The 16,433-nt window shown below is 38.6% G+C and overlaps 1 protein-coding gene across 1 annotated transcript in view; it reads left to right on the top strand.

Moving 5' to 3' along the window:
• Nucleotides 1-270: 270 nt before the first annotated feature.
• The window catches only part of LOC107102398 (high-affinity choline transporter 1-like), a 21,462-nt gene continuing 5,299 nt past the window's right edge, over nucleotides 271-16,433 (top strand). The window contains exons 1-6 of the mRNA XM_015401686.1: nucleotides 271-671; nucleotides 7,494-7,684; nucleotides 7,792-7,905; nucleotides 9,207-9,362; nucleotides 9,572-9,720; nucleotides 16,247-16,393. Coding sequence (XP_015257172.1) covers nucleotides 7,501-7,684; nucleotides 7,792-7,905; nucleotides 9,207-9,362; nucleotides 9,572-9,720; nucleotides 16,247-16,393 — 750 coding nt within the window. The 5' untranslated portion in view covers nucleotides 271-671; nucleotides 7,494-7,500. The remainder of the gene's footprint in view (nucleotides 672-7,493; nucleotides 7,685-7,791; nucleotides 7,906-9,206; nucleotides 9,363-9,571; nucleotides 9,721-16,246; nucleotides 16,394-16,433) is intronic.

Here is a 16,433-nt window from a genome sequence, read left to right as displayed (position 1 = left end):
GCTTGTCTATCTATCTATCTATCTATCTATCTATCTATCTATCTATCTATCTATCTATCTATCTATCTGCATGGAATGTGCGTAAATTCTTTCTTTATTTGTAGCGGCTTAGGGGCATATCTGTGAGGATTTAGCTATTTTAAAAATAGACGTCACGGATGTGGTGTCAGCTTTCAGGAAGCATCATTTTCAGCTCAGCGCAGTCACGGTAACACAGGGTTAAATATGTAGCATAGCGAAACGATATCGCTCTGAGTGGGTACTTCTCTTTGACTCTCACGAGATAAAACAAAAAAGAAAAAAAAGACCGTGTTACTAAACTGAAGAAAGGCAGCATCCGACCTGCTGCTTCCAGATCATCTTTCCATTCCAGCGATTTTTATTTATTTATTTATTTAAATAGTCGCTCCCTACATTCACCAAACCAGCCCCGTTATCCGATTGATGTGCCGCCAGGCAACATTTACAAGAAAACACTAGATATTGGGGACACCTTGAACTTAAGCCACTCCATGGTTAACACTATGATGCTTTTGTAAGAAGCGGACTATAAAGAGAAACGGAACCACAGCGCTGAACTCATCCCGCCCAGTCAGTTTTATAATTTAGCAGAGCGACTTCAATTACACGGGAAGGATTTGGGATACCTGATACTTTCTTTCTGCTGAAGGGTAAGTTAAACATCAAATGTTTTCACGTGCCTTTGCTTAAATTGTTTTGAATCGGACATTTTACAAAACAGCGCAAGAGTTAGAAAACAACCGGAATTGGTGTTGTGTATCATCGTGGTTATGTATAACCGGCTGAATGGCAGTGATGCTATTGTTCGCTCTTGGGATGCGGTTGCGTTAAAGCGGAGTTGGATTATAACCACAATTAAGATGATTTCATTGTGCGGCGTATTCGTATTTAAATCTTTTAATTATATATGTCTGCCATTTAATTGCGTGTTTTAAAACACTCTTTTATTTATTTATTTTTTTTTTTTTACATAAAGCCACGTGCAGTAGTTTTCCGTTCCTCCTCTTCCTCCTCCTCTTGCAGTCAGCGCACTGTTATAATGCCACACTGCGTCCTTTAGCCGCCTGGCTGTGATACAGTAAGCAACGGTAAGCAGAGACTGCAGTTGCTTAAGGGGCCCCGACCCCTTGGGGCCACGTTACTGACACCTGGTTGGCCCCCTTCGCAATTTTGAACTAGGACGTCAGATTGCAGACATAATGGTACGAAAAAAAATTCCACTTAAATCCTACCTAATATCACTGACCAGCCCCCTTTTATACCCCAACACTTGCCCGATTTCAAAATCATGGTGAGCAGTTTAAACAACACCAATACAGTGGTACTTTTAATTACTATGTTAATAACTATGTATAGTTCATTAGACGGTTGGTAAAAAATACGCTCATAAAATATGTTTCAATCCGCAATAAAGATCTTAAAAGAACAATGTATTTGGGTATTTTATTTTTTACACTACAACTTGGAATTATGGGTAATCCAGAGTGTTGTACTTCATATGGGACCCACCCAGATAATGTTGCTTACGGGCCTATTGTTGTGTCGTTACACAGTAAGTGTTGTAGATTTAGTAAATAATAGGTTATTGTGTAAAAAAAAAAAAAAAAAAAAAAAAAAACTAGGATTGTATATATGCAGCGATGTATTTAGAAATTCTACAGGGCTGGTTATCCATATAGATCTGTGAGAATTAAAATCTGTTTTTAAATGGAAGACATAAACATCCAAAAATCCACAGACACCACAACAAATTACATTTATGGTTCATTTAGGTAAACAGATGAAATAGAAATAACAATATAAAATATTATTTTAGTGAAAGCATTTGCAAATATAAACAATATTTATAAACTGGGTTAATACATTAACAGATATTTCAACTTTAAATCTTTCTGCAGTTCATTCCACTCTGAAGTAGGTGCAAATTGAAGCGATTAATTTGTGATGATCAGTGCAAACATATTACTCAACTTGTCACACTTAGTCATTTGCCTTTGCAAAAGGCATTTAAACTTTATTTGAGTTGTTTCATTAGATGAACTGTTGGTTTATGCAGCTCATTTTTCAACCCTGGGCTTTGAGTGATTTACTATACATCTTGATTCTTTTTTTTTTACTTCAGCCATTCTGTTGTAGAGTTAATTCGGTATTTGGAGCTCTTGTCAGTTACCTAATTTGGCGAGAGAGCCATTAAGTCAAAGGTATTAAAGTTTATAACACTGTCTTTGGGAATCTGTGCCCCTGATGTACGATGAATTAAAAGGGCTGGAACACTAGATGTCAGTGGATAATCCCTACCTTTGTGTCCCTCCAAGAGTTCAATAAGAAATTACAGTATGTTGGTTGAAGAGGATGCAGCATACATTGGTTTAGACTGATCAATGGGCTAGATAATTCTTTATTGCTCCTTTATTTATAGTCCTTTATTCAGGCCTACTAAACATCTTTTATCCTGATAGTTTCCAAGCAAGGTAAAGCAAGGCTGACATCTGCTTACCTACAGAAACAAAATGGCTCCCAGCCCTCTGTGGAATGCATGATCCTAAAGGATAAATGAGAGGCTGTACATAGCCTTTTTTATAAGAACAGATGACTTCACCCACAAAACTGCGTTTTATGACCAGCATAGCAGACCGGCAGGCAACATTAGCTTTCCCTTGTGTGTCTTCCAGCTTGTATTCCTTAGTTTGATAAAGCTATCTTACTTCCCCCTCTCGATACTATTCAGAGTGCTTTGTCTTGCTTTCTGCACCTTTCTTTGGTCCTTCTTTTTTACTCCGTCTGACTAAGAGCCATAAACTGCAGAAGGTCATCCATTGTTGCTTTGTGTCTGGGTTACATACGAACAGTAGGGTGGCCTTACTGTGACGACCCTGCCTATATACTGCAGTAGCCCACTCAGTTGTGATGGTAAACCATTCGTGCAAAGGGGAGTTAATACTAACAAAGACAATACAAATAGAGCTGGTACCAGTGAAAAATAGCTTGCATATGCATGCAAGGCCTTTGTCATACGTCACTTTCCATGCAAGCGTTGTGATTTATAAAAAAAAAAAAAAGGCCTACAGGAACATGTGTGGCCCTAATGGCCACTGTGATTCATTCTCTCCTTTTGTGGAAATAGGAAACTAGCAATGCAGATGGTGAGATGGGGGAATGATTGCTTTCAGAAATTTCATAACTATAGACAAAACTATGTATCTATTATTGATTAAATGGATATGTTTAGGCTACGAGCTGTAGTCAGCTTTAAGATAATCCACTTATCTACAGAGAGATTAGGAAGCATCTTAATGTAATAAGCTGTTGAAGGCCAACCTATTAAATCCTATTGATATCACAGAGTGCTGCTTTTACAGATTCTTTTATACTTTTGGTTACAGCTGTTAACCACCATGGGCTCCTGGCAACCAGCTCTTACAAAAGTGAATCCCACCAAAGGTTTTAAACATAATCAAATCCTATAACTTTCTGCCTGAAATTACTTTTTGGAACAAAGTTAAAAATTATCATTTACTTTTTTTCTGCTGAAGAGAGCGCCAACACCTTAACCAAGACTCTGTTCCGTCTGTTTGTGTCTTGATTTGTTTAAGGATCTGACCCAAAATGCAGAGAACCACTCAGAGAGCAAGGCAAAGGTTTAACGGGTTTACTGTGGTAAGGGGTTGAGGGGTTGGATCTGGTACTCAGAGGGCTGGTGAACCAGAACTGGAAGGGAGGAGGGAAGTTCACAGAGGTGAGTTCAGGTACCGTGGGAATCTTGGATGCCATAAGGATAACGCTGGTAAGGGACTCACGTTTGGGGTGGTTCTTCTCTCACTTTGTATCCAATCAGTGTAGGTTGATCCAGAGGTAGTGACTCGTTAGAGAGTGGACAGGTAGACATTTGTTGGACCCGGAGGAGCTTTTGAGCAGACTGTCACTCGGAAAACCAGGAGGACTTGAACGGAACTTGTGGAGGTTAATCCCCTGCTCAGTGTGAGACTCAAACAATCCTTCCAGGGGAAGAAGGCCAAACATCCAGCTTGCAGGATGGCTTCCCAAAACTGGCAAACACGCTGGTGTCGATGTAGTGACAGTCCACTGCTTAAGTAATCCTCCAAATAATGATCCAACAAGATCCAGGTGTGCAGGGAAGACCAATGAGGAAAGGGTGCCACTTGCTGGTGGAGGGAGAGACAAACACAAAATAACAGATCACACAAACTGGATTCCTGACAGTTTGATAGCTCTCCTTATCAGTTATGGGTAGGGATGCACTTATCTAATATTGATTTTGGAATTAGGTCCACTACCACTTAAAAAGTGAGAATCAAAAGTAGAGATTGACTGATACGTGTTTTTAAAGTTGATGGTGATATTGATTATTTTAACATCAGTCTAACCAGTTTGTTAGTATGTGCAGCAGATTGTTTTGGGATGTTTCTTAGAGCCCATACTGCTTTTCCTTCCGCCATTTATATAATAGAAATCACGTAATGAAAAAACACAGTGATAAAAAAATGTTACACAGTCTCAGTTTGACAAAAAGGAAACATTTATCAACAAATAAACTTCACATGATATTAAGGTCTGCTGCTGAATGCTCTAAGTAATTGCACAGATAATGCAGTAATTGGCCGATACTGATAAAAGAAAAAAACACAAGTATTGACTAGAAATATTGGCCGAATTATGTATCCTGTGTCTCTTATCGAAAGATATTGCCTTGCATCTAAAGAAATAAGCTGATAGAAACACTCTGCTCCAGTATATCATTCCATAATTCCGTGCAAGCTGGCATTTCTATCTAGCTGCCCTGTGTTTTAACACCAACGTGATCAAAACAGCTGCCAACATATTAGCTAACAGAGTAGCAGATTCTATATTATCAACATATATCAGAAATGAAAAAGTTGTATTGGGACTCCCCTAGTTTTGGGGTGAGCCCCTTCTCCCTCAGTGACCTCTGCACCACAGAGACCAACCACACACGCTCCATCCTGGTGATGCATTCTACGAAGGGAAGTAAAACAAGTCCTTAAAACACTGAATAAGGGCAGACAATGCAGTTAGAGTTTTTTTTTTCTAGGACAATCTATCAGCCAAAAATCTAGAGCTCACAATTTTGAATTTAGTGCTGGGTTTTATTTCATAACTTAAAACCTATAATTCTTGTAGCCTACTGAAGACTTATATATAATATATATTAGATAATGATAAAATTGTAGAATATAAAATAAATGTGCAGGTGGTGCTCAGCAGGTGATTGGTTTTTGGGTCATCTTCTCTGTTAGAGTTTGCACACGGTTCAGATCTCAGTAACCCCCTCTCTGCTTGCCTTTGATGATTACCTGGAAATTTTGCCTCAGAGCTGCCAGTGGTAGCTATTATTGTTGTGCTTGTCCAATGACACCCTAAAACAATCTTGGACATCAATAGTGATAGTTGTATTAAGGGTTCAATGCAGACAAGACATTCTTACCATTTCTTTGGCCTTGATCCAAGATCAACACCACAGCTGAAAGAGGAGAAATTAAAACTGAAACCTTCACTGCTGTGGTAATAATCTCTCTGGACACTGTTCCTAACCCATTGCCCTAATGTCTTACTTGCAGCTGAGCGAAAAATCCACAAACCACCACAGGGTTCATTTGGTTTTTCAGCAGGATGAGGATCTAAACCATATGTTCACATAACACAAAGTTAGCATGTTTTACAGCCTTTCTAATACCCAGTGAAATGTCTTATAGAAAATAGAAAAATTAGGGAGAGTGCTCAGCTTAGGAGAGGGGTAAGAAATAAGATTTAACCAAAAAAATCATTTTCCTAGAATATTTATTTCAATGCATTTATTACATCTTTACCAGGGGGGACATTAAGTCTGTTGGGATATGAATGCAATAAAGGTATTTTTCTTTATAAAGGGAGTGATTTGGGTGTTTATATGGTGCTGTCTGAAACAACATGAACATGGGCCTGTTATTAGATTACTAGTAATTATTATGAATTATCTATTTATTTAATTTCCCCTTAATAACATATTTTTGAGTTGAATTGAATTGGATCTCATAACCTGATTTAATATGATGTTTTGTCCCACATACCATCATTTATATAAAAAGTACGGTATGTTTTCCACTACCCAACCAACCAAAGAAAAATTGCCTAATATTTATCTTTTGACACCGGAATTGCATTTTTGTCACTTAACAAGAAATTAGCAGACTGTTTTTTTATGTTTTGGCATTGTGGTCCATGAAAAAAGATTTATTAGCAATGTATTTGCTTTTGTTGGTTCTATGCTTTGTAACAGTAGAGTTTGACTAGTGACAGTTGGAAAATAAACCAGACAAGTCTATCTTTCAATTTGGGTTTGAATGCATGTTTTGGGATGATAAATAGTATATGAAAATATAAAGTTTAAAAAAAAAAAGTGATTTCATTTTTAGATTGCAGATAACTTTAGTAACAAATGCATTAACCCTAACCCTATTCCAGTCAAACTTTTAAGTATAACTCTCAGACACACTGTAGTCATTTACCTCTATCTAGTGACATGTATTGGTTAACACCAGTGATCTACCTGACATAATTACATGTGGGGATTGAAGTAAATATCTTCTTCAGGAGGTTCCCATCATTGGAAATGGTACATGTAGAGGGATGTTGTACTGGTTGACGTAATCTCTCAATGTAAAAATTATTGAACCACTCAGTGATAAACATTTCACTTTGTAGTTCCAACTTCATGACTAGAGATCGACCAGTACATCTTTGTAGGCATTATCTTGACATCAATCTAACGGTGCTACAGTATATTTGCATCCCCATTTACATTAATGATGAATGGAGGGGAGTGGGAATGCATGTACTCTACATAATCTCAAGCATTGCTGCTGAATGCACCTAATAGGCCACATAAATAGGCCAAACTAAGTACGTATTGGTCCTTTCCAATACAAAAAAAAAAAAATGCTTACCGGTATGTTGGCCAAAATGATCGGCCAACAGATGTTTCAGTCTACACTGCAAAAATCATCTAAAATATGTATAATGTGTTTAATTTCAGTCAGTAAATAAGATGACCTGCCAATTGAATGAGTATTTTTACTCTTAAAGTAAGATAATTTGATGATATGCACTTAAAATAAGACAATGCAATTGGTTTTTTTATTTTTATTTTAAAAGTAAATTGTCTTGTTCCCTTGGAAAAGTGTCTCATTTACCTCCTCAATTCGAGAAGAAATGCACTTATTTTAAGAAAAATTATTTCAATTTTTTTGCAGTGTAATGACCTAGATTCATTGGAAAATTACAAAAAAAAACTTAGTTCGATCTTCACCCTGCCTTGCTGCATACATTTTTCTTGTTTGCCTGACAGATATATTGTTTAGTAAACTATAATTTCATGTATGTCAAAATGTTTTAGATTGTGTCGTTTTATATATAAAAACGTCATCATAAGTGCTGCACAACTGTCTTTTTTCTAGAGTCATCATGACAGTGGATGTCCCTGGACTCGTGTCTGTGATCGTTTTTTACCTGTTTATCCTGGCAATTGGATTCTGGGGATCTCATAAAGCCAAAAAGGTGGAGAAGACATGCACAGGACCAAAGAGCGAAATTTCTATCATTGGTGGCCGCAACATCAGTGTTCTGGTCGGGATTTTTACCATGACAGGTAAAGCCTCTGAGTTAGAATGTGAAAATGGTAACTGTTGCCTATTTTCTATGCACCTCCTTTCTTTATTTTTCTATTTTGTTTTTTCTTTTCTGCTTTTCTTGTAGCAACATGGGTTGGTGGTGGTTACATTATGGGAACTGCTGAGTCTGTTTATACTCCCACTCAAGGCCTTGTGTGGGCTCTGGGGCCCCCAGCATTTGCAATGAATTTTTTGTTGGGTAAGTAAACTAACAAATCTGTTTTTTTATCTTCAAAATTACTCCAGCTGATAGGTACTGTATTTGTATTCAAAAAGATACAATGTCAAACTTTTTAAGAAAAGGTACCTGTGTATTTAGTTTTTAGATATTCAATGCATAATAACTCAGGACTCTTAATCTGCCTTTCCATTGCAACTAATTTTAAGAGGTTTACTCCTCTTTTTATTTTTATCTTTATTTGCGTTTATTCTGCTTTTTTTCTGTTTTATTGTCTAATTCACGTATAACACTGAATTGCCATGCACTAAGTTGTGCTTTACAAATAAATGCTTTCTGTTATATTTTGTACTGTGATCACAAACCAAAATGGGTGGTGTTTTAGGACAACAGATGGAAGAATAAATGTGAGCATGAATATTGTCAAACAAATCTCTGCACACATATGCTAAAGAGTCACAATAGATTTTAATTAAAACATAAACATTTAATGACATAAATAATTCAGCTCAAGAGCACCACACAGAAAGTCACAATAAAAGCTGAGCCAATAGCTATGTCAAAGACAGAAGAAAACTGAACACTTAAAAACATGTCCAACTCATTTAAGTTTTTTAAGGCAGTAGCCAAACTGATGTCTCCTTCCTGGATGGTGTCACGGCTAAAATGAGCACCAGGCCAGATGTAGCTATAAAGAGAAAAAGCAAAGAGAACATTTAGCTAGAAGTTAAATTAAAAAATAATGAATATTTGGAGAATAGGATTATAATAAAGCAAAAATAATGAGAAATGCTCCCTTTGTCCTTCAGCAGCCTAAGCCTATAGCAGCATAACTATAGCGATAACTCAGGGTAACCCCAGCTACTCTAACTGTACGTGATTAATTCAAAGTGTTATAGATAAAAAGAAAAACAATTTAGTTGCATGAATAAATTATGTAGTTCAAGAGAATAAAATGAATGATCAAATTATGATAATTAATATAAGATTTTCAAAAAGAGAAGTTGGTTAAAAATTAAAGTAAAGTTGGACTGAAAAGTTGATGTTTTGATTGCACAGTAAAAGGCAACTCATAACAAAGCAACATAGGGTTTCATAGATATTACATCAATCAATATTTAAATGAACAGAACCCAGATAGTTTGCTGAAACAACTTTTCCCATTGCAACAAGTATTGTATTTTCAAACTGCAGGCCTAGAAGGAGGTAAAGACAGGTCTAAAGTGCACTGTAAGAAAATAGATCTCCTTTTTAATTCTGTTTGACCAGAGTTTGCAGTGATACTTTAAAACATTATCTGGTTTCTTTATGTTTTGTTTTAGGTGGACTGTTCTTTGCAAGACCTATGAGATCAAAGCGTTACGTGACAATGTTGGACCCATTTCAGAATCGATATGGCAACATATTCACTGCAATAATCATGCTTCCTGCTTTGTTCAGTGATATATTATGGGTTGCCTGCATCCTTGCTGCTTTGGGTAAATCAATAATTTTTTTTCTCTTTCATTGGTGTGTAAAATGTAACTCTGAAAAAAGATAACAATTTCTTATTGTAATTCTGTGACGTAGGCGACAGCCTGCTGAAGCCTGTTTAATGAACATTTTTGAAGCAAATAAACAAGAAAATTCAACGTTGTGGTGAGCTGTAAAAAATATATTACATTAATTAAATATTTTTTTTTTGCAGGTGGAACGATGAGTATAATTCTTGGAATATCATCTACAGTTTCCATTATAATCTCAGCAGCTGTCTCCATCATCTATACGTTTTTAGGAGGCCTCTATTCAGTTGCATACACAGATATTTTCCAGCTATGTTTTATATTTGTGAGCCTGGTAAGTAAAAAAAAAAACAATTAGTTAGATTTGTATAAAACTCTAAGTAATACCTCAAACTGTACATTTCATCATTTTTACCATATGTCAAAAAACTAAAGAATACCCCTAAATACAGAAAAGCTTAAAAAGGTTCAGTATACCATTTCAAAACTATAAATAATTAAAGCATGATGCCTAACTAAGCAGGAAAATGTGCCACCCCCTAATGACTACAATCTGTTCCCGTTGTTTTCGGAAGTCAAGGTTTTGACTTAGTAGGTAAGGCAAAACCTCGGGGTAAGGAATTTGATATGGTAACTCCTCAAAGGGAAAGCCTTATTACCCAGAGTAGTTTTACATAAAGATTCATTATATTTCACATTTGACCTAGAGTCTTTGTCATTTTAAAAACCATGATTCTTTTTTTTTCACAAGACACCCAATTCAGGATGCATACATACTAACCAGACAGAAATTACAAAGTATAGTAGAAAAAAATAAACATTGTTAAATGAGATTTTTGTTTTTAATCCTCAAAGGCAAAAAATAACACCATAAGAGAAAGTTGAAAAAGGAAAAATAGAAAAAATAGAGCTTATTCTTCAACAGAAGCTAATTTTTTGCTGAAGATTTCAAGTGCACATCAAAATGTATCATGTTGCATTTATATCTCACTTGTGCCATAGTATGGGCCGGGGTGTTTCATCTTGTTTTTGTTTGTCTGAGAAAGAATGTATAAATTTGACATGTAATCCACTATGACTTCCTTGGGTTTACTTAGACTTTAGACTTAGACTAAGATAGCTTTTATTGTCATTTTGTTTACACAAAGTGTATACAAAACAAAATTTCGTTTTACAGCTTTCAGAACATTTTCAGTCCATGAAGTGCAGCAGTTATCAAATGTAAACAGTGTGGAAGAAAAGACATGGTGCAAAAAGTGCATTGATATGGAAGTTCAGAGCATTAAATATGTATGGTGCAAATATGCAGAATTTTGGTTTGGTATAATTAGTGTGACGCAGAGTCTGAGCTTTGATTTAGAGTTTTTGTTAACAGTTCAGCTGTCTGTTGGCAGTGGGGAAGAAGCTGTTGCGGAATCTTCTGGACCTGCATCGAATGTTGCAAAGCCTCTTTCCATAGGACAGCAGGGATAAGAGTCCATGGTGGGGGTGGGAGGGGTCATTTATTTATCTACGGGCTCAGGACACACAGCGCTGTGATGAAATGTCTTTTATGGAGGGAAGAGGAGCCCAGATGATCCTCTGCTGTTCTCACCACTCCTTTCACTTTATTCTGGTCTGAGGCGCTGCAGCCTCCACATCACACAGTGAGACAGCTGGTCAGAACGCTCTCTATGGTGCTTCTGTAGAAGGTGATGAGGATGGGTGGGGGCAGGTGGCCTCTCCTCATCCTCCACAAGATGTACAAGCACTTCTGTGCCCTTCTGACCGGTGAGGTGGTGTTTACAGTCCAAGTGAGGTTGACTGTGATGTGCAGCTCTAGGAATTTGTTGCTGTTGACCACCTCAACAGCTGAGCTGTTGATGAACAGTGGAGCATAGTTAGGCCAGTTCTTCCTGAAGTCGACGATGATCTCCTTCATCTTCTCCACATTCAGGATCAGGCTGTTATCTCTGCACCAGTGCACCAGCTGCTCCACCTCCTCTCTGTAGTCTTGGTTGTTGTCATCTCTAATGAGGCCCACCAACGTAGTGTTGTCTGCAAACTTCACAATGTGATTGGTGGTGAACCTGGGGACCCAGTCATGTGTCATCAGGGTGAACAGCAGGGGGCTCAGGATGCAGCCCTGAGGGGAGCCTGTGCTTAGGGTGATGACGTCAGAGGTGACTGAGGTCTGTTTGTCAGGAAGTCTAGCAATTGTAGAGGGGTGTATTGAAGCCCAACTGTTCCAGTTTTCCTATCAGATACTGTGGGATGATGGTGTTGAAAGCTGAAATAAAGTGCAGGAACAGTATCCGCACATGGGTGTTCTTCTCCTCCAGGTGTGCTAGGCTCAGGTGAAGAGCAGAGGAGATGGCGTCCTCATCAGATCAGTTCCGTCAAGCAAAGTGGAAAGGGTTGAATGTTGAGGGGAAACTGCAGACAATGTCTTCTTTAACCAGCCTTTTCAAGCACTTCATCATGACAGGACTCGTTGTGACAGGCCAGTAGTCATTGAGTGAGGTGACCTGAGGCTTCTTTGTGACCGGAATGACGGTGGCAGACTTAAAGCATGCTGGCACCATGGACTGGTCCAGCGAGGTGTTAAAAATGTCTGTGAGGACATGTCCCAGTCAGAGCGTTCAAAACAGTTCTGGAGTTTCTCTATGGCTCCCTCAGTCCACACTCTGTCCTCCTTCACTTTTGGCTTTGCCTTGATTAGCTGAGGCCTTTATGCAGGAATTAGCATGAGAGATATATGATCTGATGACCCAGGTGGTAGTGGGGGTTGGTAGGCTGAATCCAAAGTGTCTTGAACCCGAGTTGATAAATCCATGTTGGTAAAAATGAGGGAGAACAGTCTTCCAGTTAGCCTGGTAAAAATAATCCCCAGCAATGATGAAAAAACCCTCTGTGTGTGCAGATTTGAGCTCAGTGATAGCCTGTTATAGAATCTTCATGGCCTCTTTTGTATTAGCACTGAGGAGGACATAAACAGCAGTGATGGCAACCACAGTGAACTCTCTGGGCAGATAGAACAGTCTGTAGTTAACAGTCAGAAACTCGATGTCTGGAGAGCAGAAGCTGGCGACCGATCTAGCATTTTTACACCAGTTGTGTGTATGTAGACAAAAACCCCACCTCCTCTACTCATACCGCTAAGTTCAGGCTAACAGCATTGTTCTGTATCGATGAATGAAGCCAAGACTCAGTCAGGATGATGGCACAGCAGTTATTTATCTCCTTTTTTGAAGAGAGTTTGAGTCAGAGATTATCCATTTGGTATCCAGTGAGAGGACGTTGGATAGAAGGATTGTGCAGCTTTTTAAATGTTCAAGAGTGACTGTATTTAGGAGTGCGGGAAAAAAAGGTTTTGTGACCATTGCTCCTGCAGGAGCTGGCAGTCGAAGATGTGGGATTGAGGCCTGGTTTGTAGCGTTCTAGGTGGCACATTTGGTGGAATTGCCGAGAGATGTATCAGGCCGCTGCTTCCAGACACTGCAACGATGATGTTATATTACTTGTGTGTGGGATAAAATTATTCCTCGATATTTAGTGTGGATCTCTTCTCCTTTGTGTATGTCATCTCACACTACAAAGTCTGTTTGTCATATGGTAGCTATGTAGTCATGTAAGCAAGTAAAGAACGTAGGGCTGAGAACACAACCCTATTGAGTGCCAGTGTCGAGGACCTGTAGTGCAGATAAGTCAAGATTATGGAGTTAAGGAACAGCACGTCTGGATGGATAGTGTTGTACCTGCAGCCTTGTTTTTTTCCTTTCATGCGGAGGTCACTTGATACCACTGTAGGACATGGGGCTGATCCTGGACCTCTGAGTGAGGAAGATGTTAAGACCCTCAGTTGCTTAAAGAGCTGTGTAAGGTGGTGGTCAAAACTACGTAATTACAGGCTGCTTATAATATCAGTTTTTTCTTAAACTGTGTGCTATGTCCTTTTTAAGAAGGACCACACTGTGCTGTCTACCCATGGTTTCTAGTTAGAAAACAAAACAAATGTCTCAGTTGCTAGAAGAGCATCAGACCCAAAGTTAGGACAGAGCAGATGTGCATTCCTCAAGATTTCCATCTTCTTTTAACACTCTAGAGTATATGTGCTTAATGTAATCCTATAAGGCTGAGTGGGGCTCTCTGGTTAAAGCATGAAGGGTTTCAGTGGCATATTGGTTTGGGCTGGGTATTTTCGGCAAAGTCATGAATCGATTTGATTCAAGACTTTCACACAGTTCATACAGTTCTAAATCGATTAATTTAGATTCAAACTGTTTTTACAATAATGAAAGTGGTTCAACTGTGTTTCAAAATACTCATGTATTTTGTTTTCTCCTGTCACATTAAACACAAAGTGCAAACTTGTAAATCAGACAGTTTAAACATGAGATGTGAACAAAGCTGTCTCATAAGTGCAAACTTGTTTGTGAAAAGTGAAAAAGTGAAGCCTCACCCGAGCGAGCAGACGTTACACAGCAGACATTCATGAGTTGCATTATCTTTAATGCACAAACCATATTTGCAGCGTTGTCTGTAACAACTACAGAGTGTTTTCTGGTCAGCCCCAATTTGTTAATGTCTTCAGTCAACCTATTGGCTATATTTGCAGCTATCTGGGTTGAAGTAATCTTGAGTGCATCTTTCCTACTTATTTGAATGTGAACCTTACGCGGGTCACTATAAAACTAATCGATCTCATTCCCTAGACATCGATTTTGCAAAAATATAAAGGAATCGATTCAAAATCGAGTAAATCTATTTTTACCCAGCCCTAATCTTGGTTCTACAGATCAGAGGTTTTTTGGTAGGGAACAGGTCCTCAGAGCTATGATCTGACATTCAATAGTAACAAGCTGCTTCAGCCTTGCACTCTACTGGAGTATTACATAATAGCTTGTCTAGTATACTGAACTCTTAGGTCACAAACTATATATTTGAGGAGTTTGGGGAGGACAGCTTTATTTCTATATGGTTAAAGTCTCCATCTAAAATCCCATAGGCTGCTGTAGTTATAGTAAAATGAGTTTTCTAAACATTTTTTTAAGTTCCTCTTCACTGCCTCATGAATCAAATAATGGGAGCAGAAGGCTCCCTCTGTCCATGTAGCCATGTAAATGAGATGCAAATGTACAGTACAAATCCCTACCTTTGATCCTCCCTGTACCTGTAATCTTCTTGGCCCAAAACAACTTGATGCTTGAAAGCTGCTGAACTAGAAACTTTACAAAACTGGAAACACTGATTTTGTTGTCTTGAAAGATAATTTAGTTTTAAAAGTACATTTTATTGAATTACTTATGAACAGGGCAATACTGTAAACTGATTGGGCTAACTGCCCAATGTCTCAGTCTTTCTATTAGACCACATACATTCATAGTGTCATGAATCGGGGACAGATGGACCCAGTATTCAGGAGAGACAGTCAGTAGGAAAGTTCAAAAGGTTTATTAAAATAAAAACAAAACAAAAGCAGAGCTGTGGCTCGCGGACACTGCAGGCAGGGGGGCGGGGCACCGCCCAATCTCAGACACTCTGGGGGAGGAAGCACAGGTAAGTGACCACGATAAACTGATATATGATTATCTGGGTTGGTCACTTACCTGGTTTAACAGTCCAGACCACGAGTGTCCCCAGTGCTGCAGTCCCAGAGGTCATGCTGGAAGCTGATCCTGGTGAGGGATCCAGAACAGACAGGAACAGGCAGGATCCAGATCAGACAGGAACAGAGACAGGTGGCAGGATCCAGACTTCCAGGCATGCACAGGCTTCCAGGAGGGTTCAGAGTCAGACTGGGACCAGAAGCATGACCAGGTGGTCACGCACAGGAGCAGACAGGATCAGGAGAAGACAGGCAGGCTCAGTGGAAGAGGGTAGCCGAGACAGGACGTAAGAACCGGAACTTGAAGCTGGACTTTAAACTGGTCTCCTCCCTGGAGCCAGGCTTACTTTGATAAAAACTGAACCTCCCCCCATAATGAGCCAAAAACCCAGAGGACTCCACGGGGGAGGAACAGTGGACGATCAGGAGACAAGACAAACACTAAAACCCTCTTTCCACTGGCAGCTAGGATCCAGGATATGAACCAAATAAAACTGAACAGACTAACAAAAAGACAAGCAATGATCTGGCACTGAATGCTCAGGCTGAACTGAATATAAACCACAGGAAACAGGTGAGAGGAATAAATTATGATTGAGGCAGGGAAGGAAGAGGGCAGGTGAGAGGAATTACTAATTAAGGGAGAGCAAACAGGCCAGATCATGACACATAGGTGTTTTTAGAACACATATGCCCAACAGTGGACCATGAAATAGATAATGCAAGATTAAACAGATTTTTGATTTGTTGTTGGCAGATTTGATTCTTGTTAGATGGATTCAGTAAACATACTGTGTGAAGATGATGAGACACAAGGCACACAACAGAAGTTAGTAGTAGGGTATATAAAGTGTAGTTAAGATGCCTTAAAAAACAAAATTACTGATAATGGGATGTGTAATCAAAATCAAATTAAATACTAATACACATAGCATTTAAATGCTGGAAGTATTAATGTAAAACTAATATAAAAAGCAATTCAATACAGAAGTAAAATGATGCTAATTAGAAATACAACATGTAAAACTATTTAAAAATTATATCCAACAGTTAAATAAAGCTGCAAATGCAAATATTGTTCAATGAAGTTACTCTTCTTAAAACCTTGAAACAATTAAGCGGAGTAAAGATAACTCAACATAGACTATTGGGTCAGTTATGAGTAAGACTATAGGAAGAGAAGGAATCAAGGATAAGTAAGTTATTCCCAAATCCATAAGCTTGCACCAATCTGAAAATGATTTTTGTTAAGACTGTGATTTCTCTCTTTCAGTGGCTCTGTGTTCCATTTATGGTGCTTAGTCCAGCTGTTACTGCCATCTCCCACACACTCCCACTCAACGGCTCACATGAACATGCTTGGATAGGACACCTGGACATGGCTGATTCTGGAAAATGGGTGGATGAGTTCCTGCTGCTGGTAAAATAAATACAGAAATAAATAAACTTGAAATAAAAGG

Source organism: Cyprinodon variegatus, unplaced genomic scaffold (assembly GCF_000732505.1).
Source record: "Cyprinodon variegatus isolate N-32 unplaced genomic scaffold, C_variegatus-1.0 Scaffold1249, whole genome shotgun sequence".
NCBI lineage: Eukaryota > Metazoa > Chordata > Actinopteri > Cyprinodontiformes > Cyprinodontidae > Cyprinodon > Cyprinodon variegatus.
Note: the sequence above shows the minus strand (reverse complement) of the source record. Positions and strands in the feature narration are given on the sequence as shown.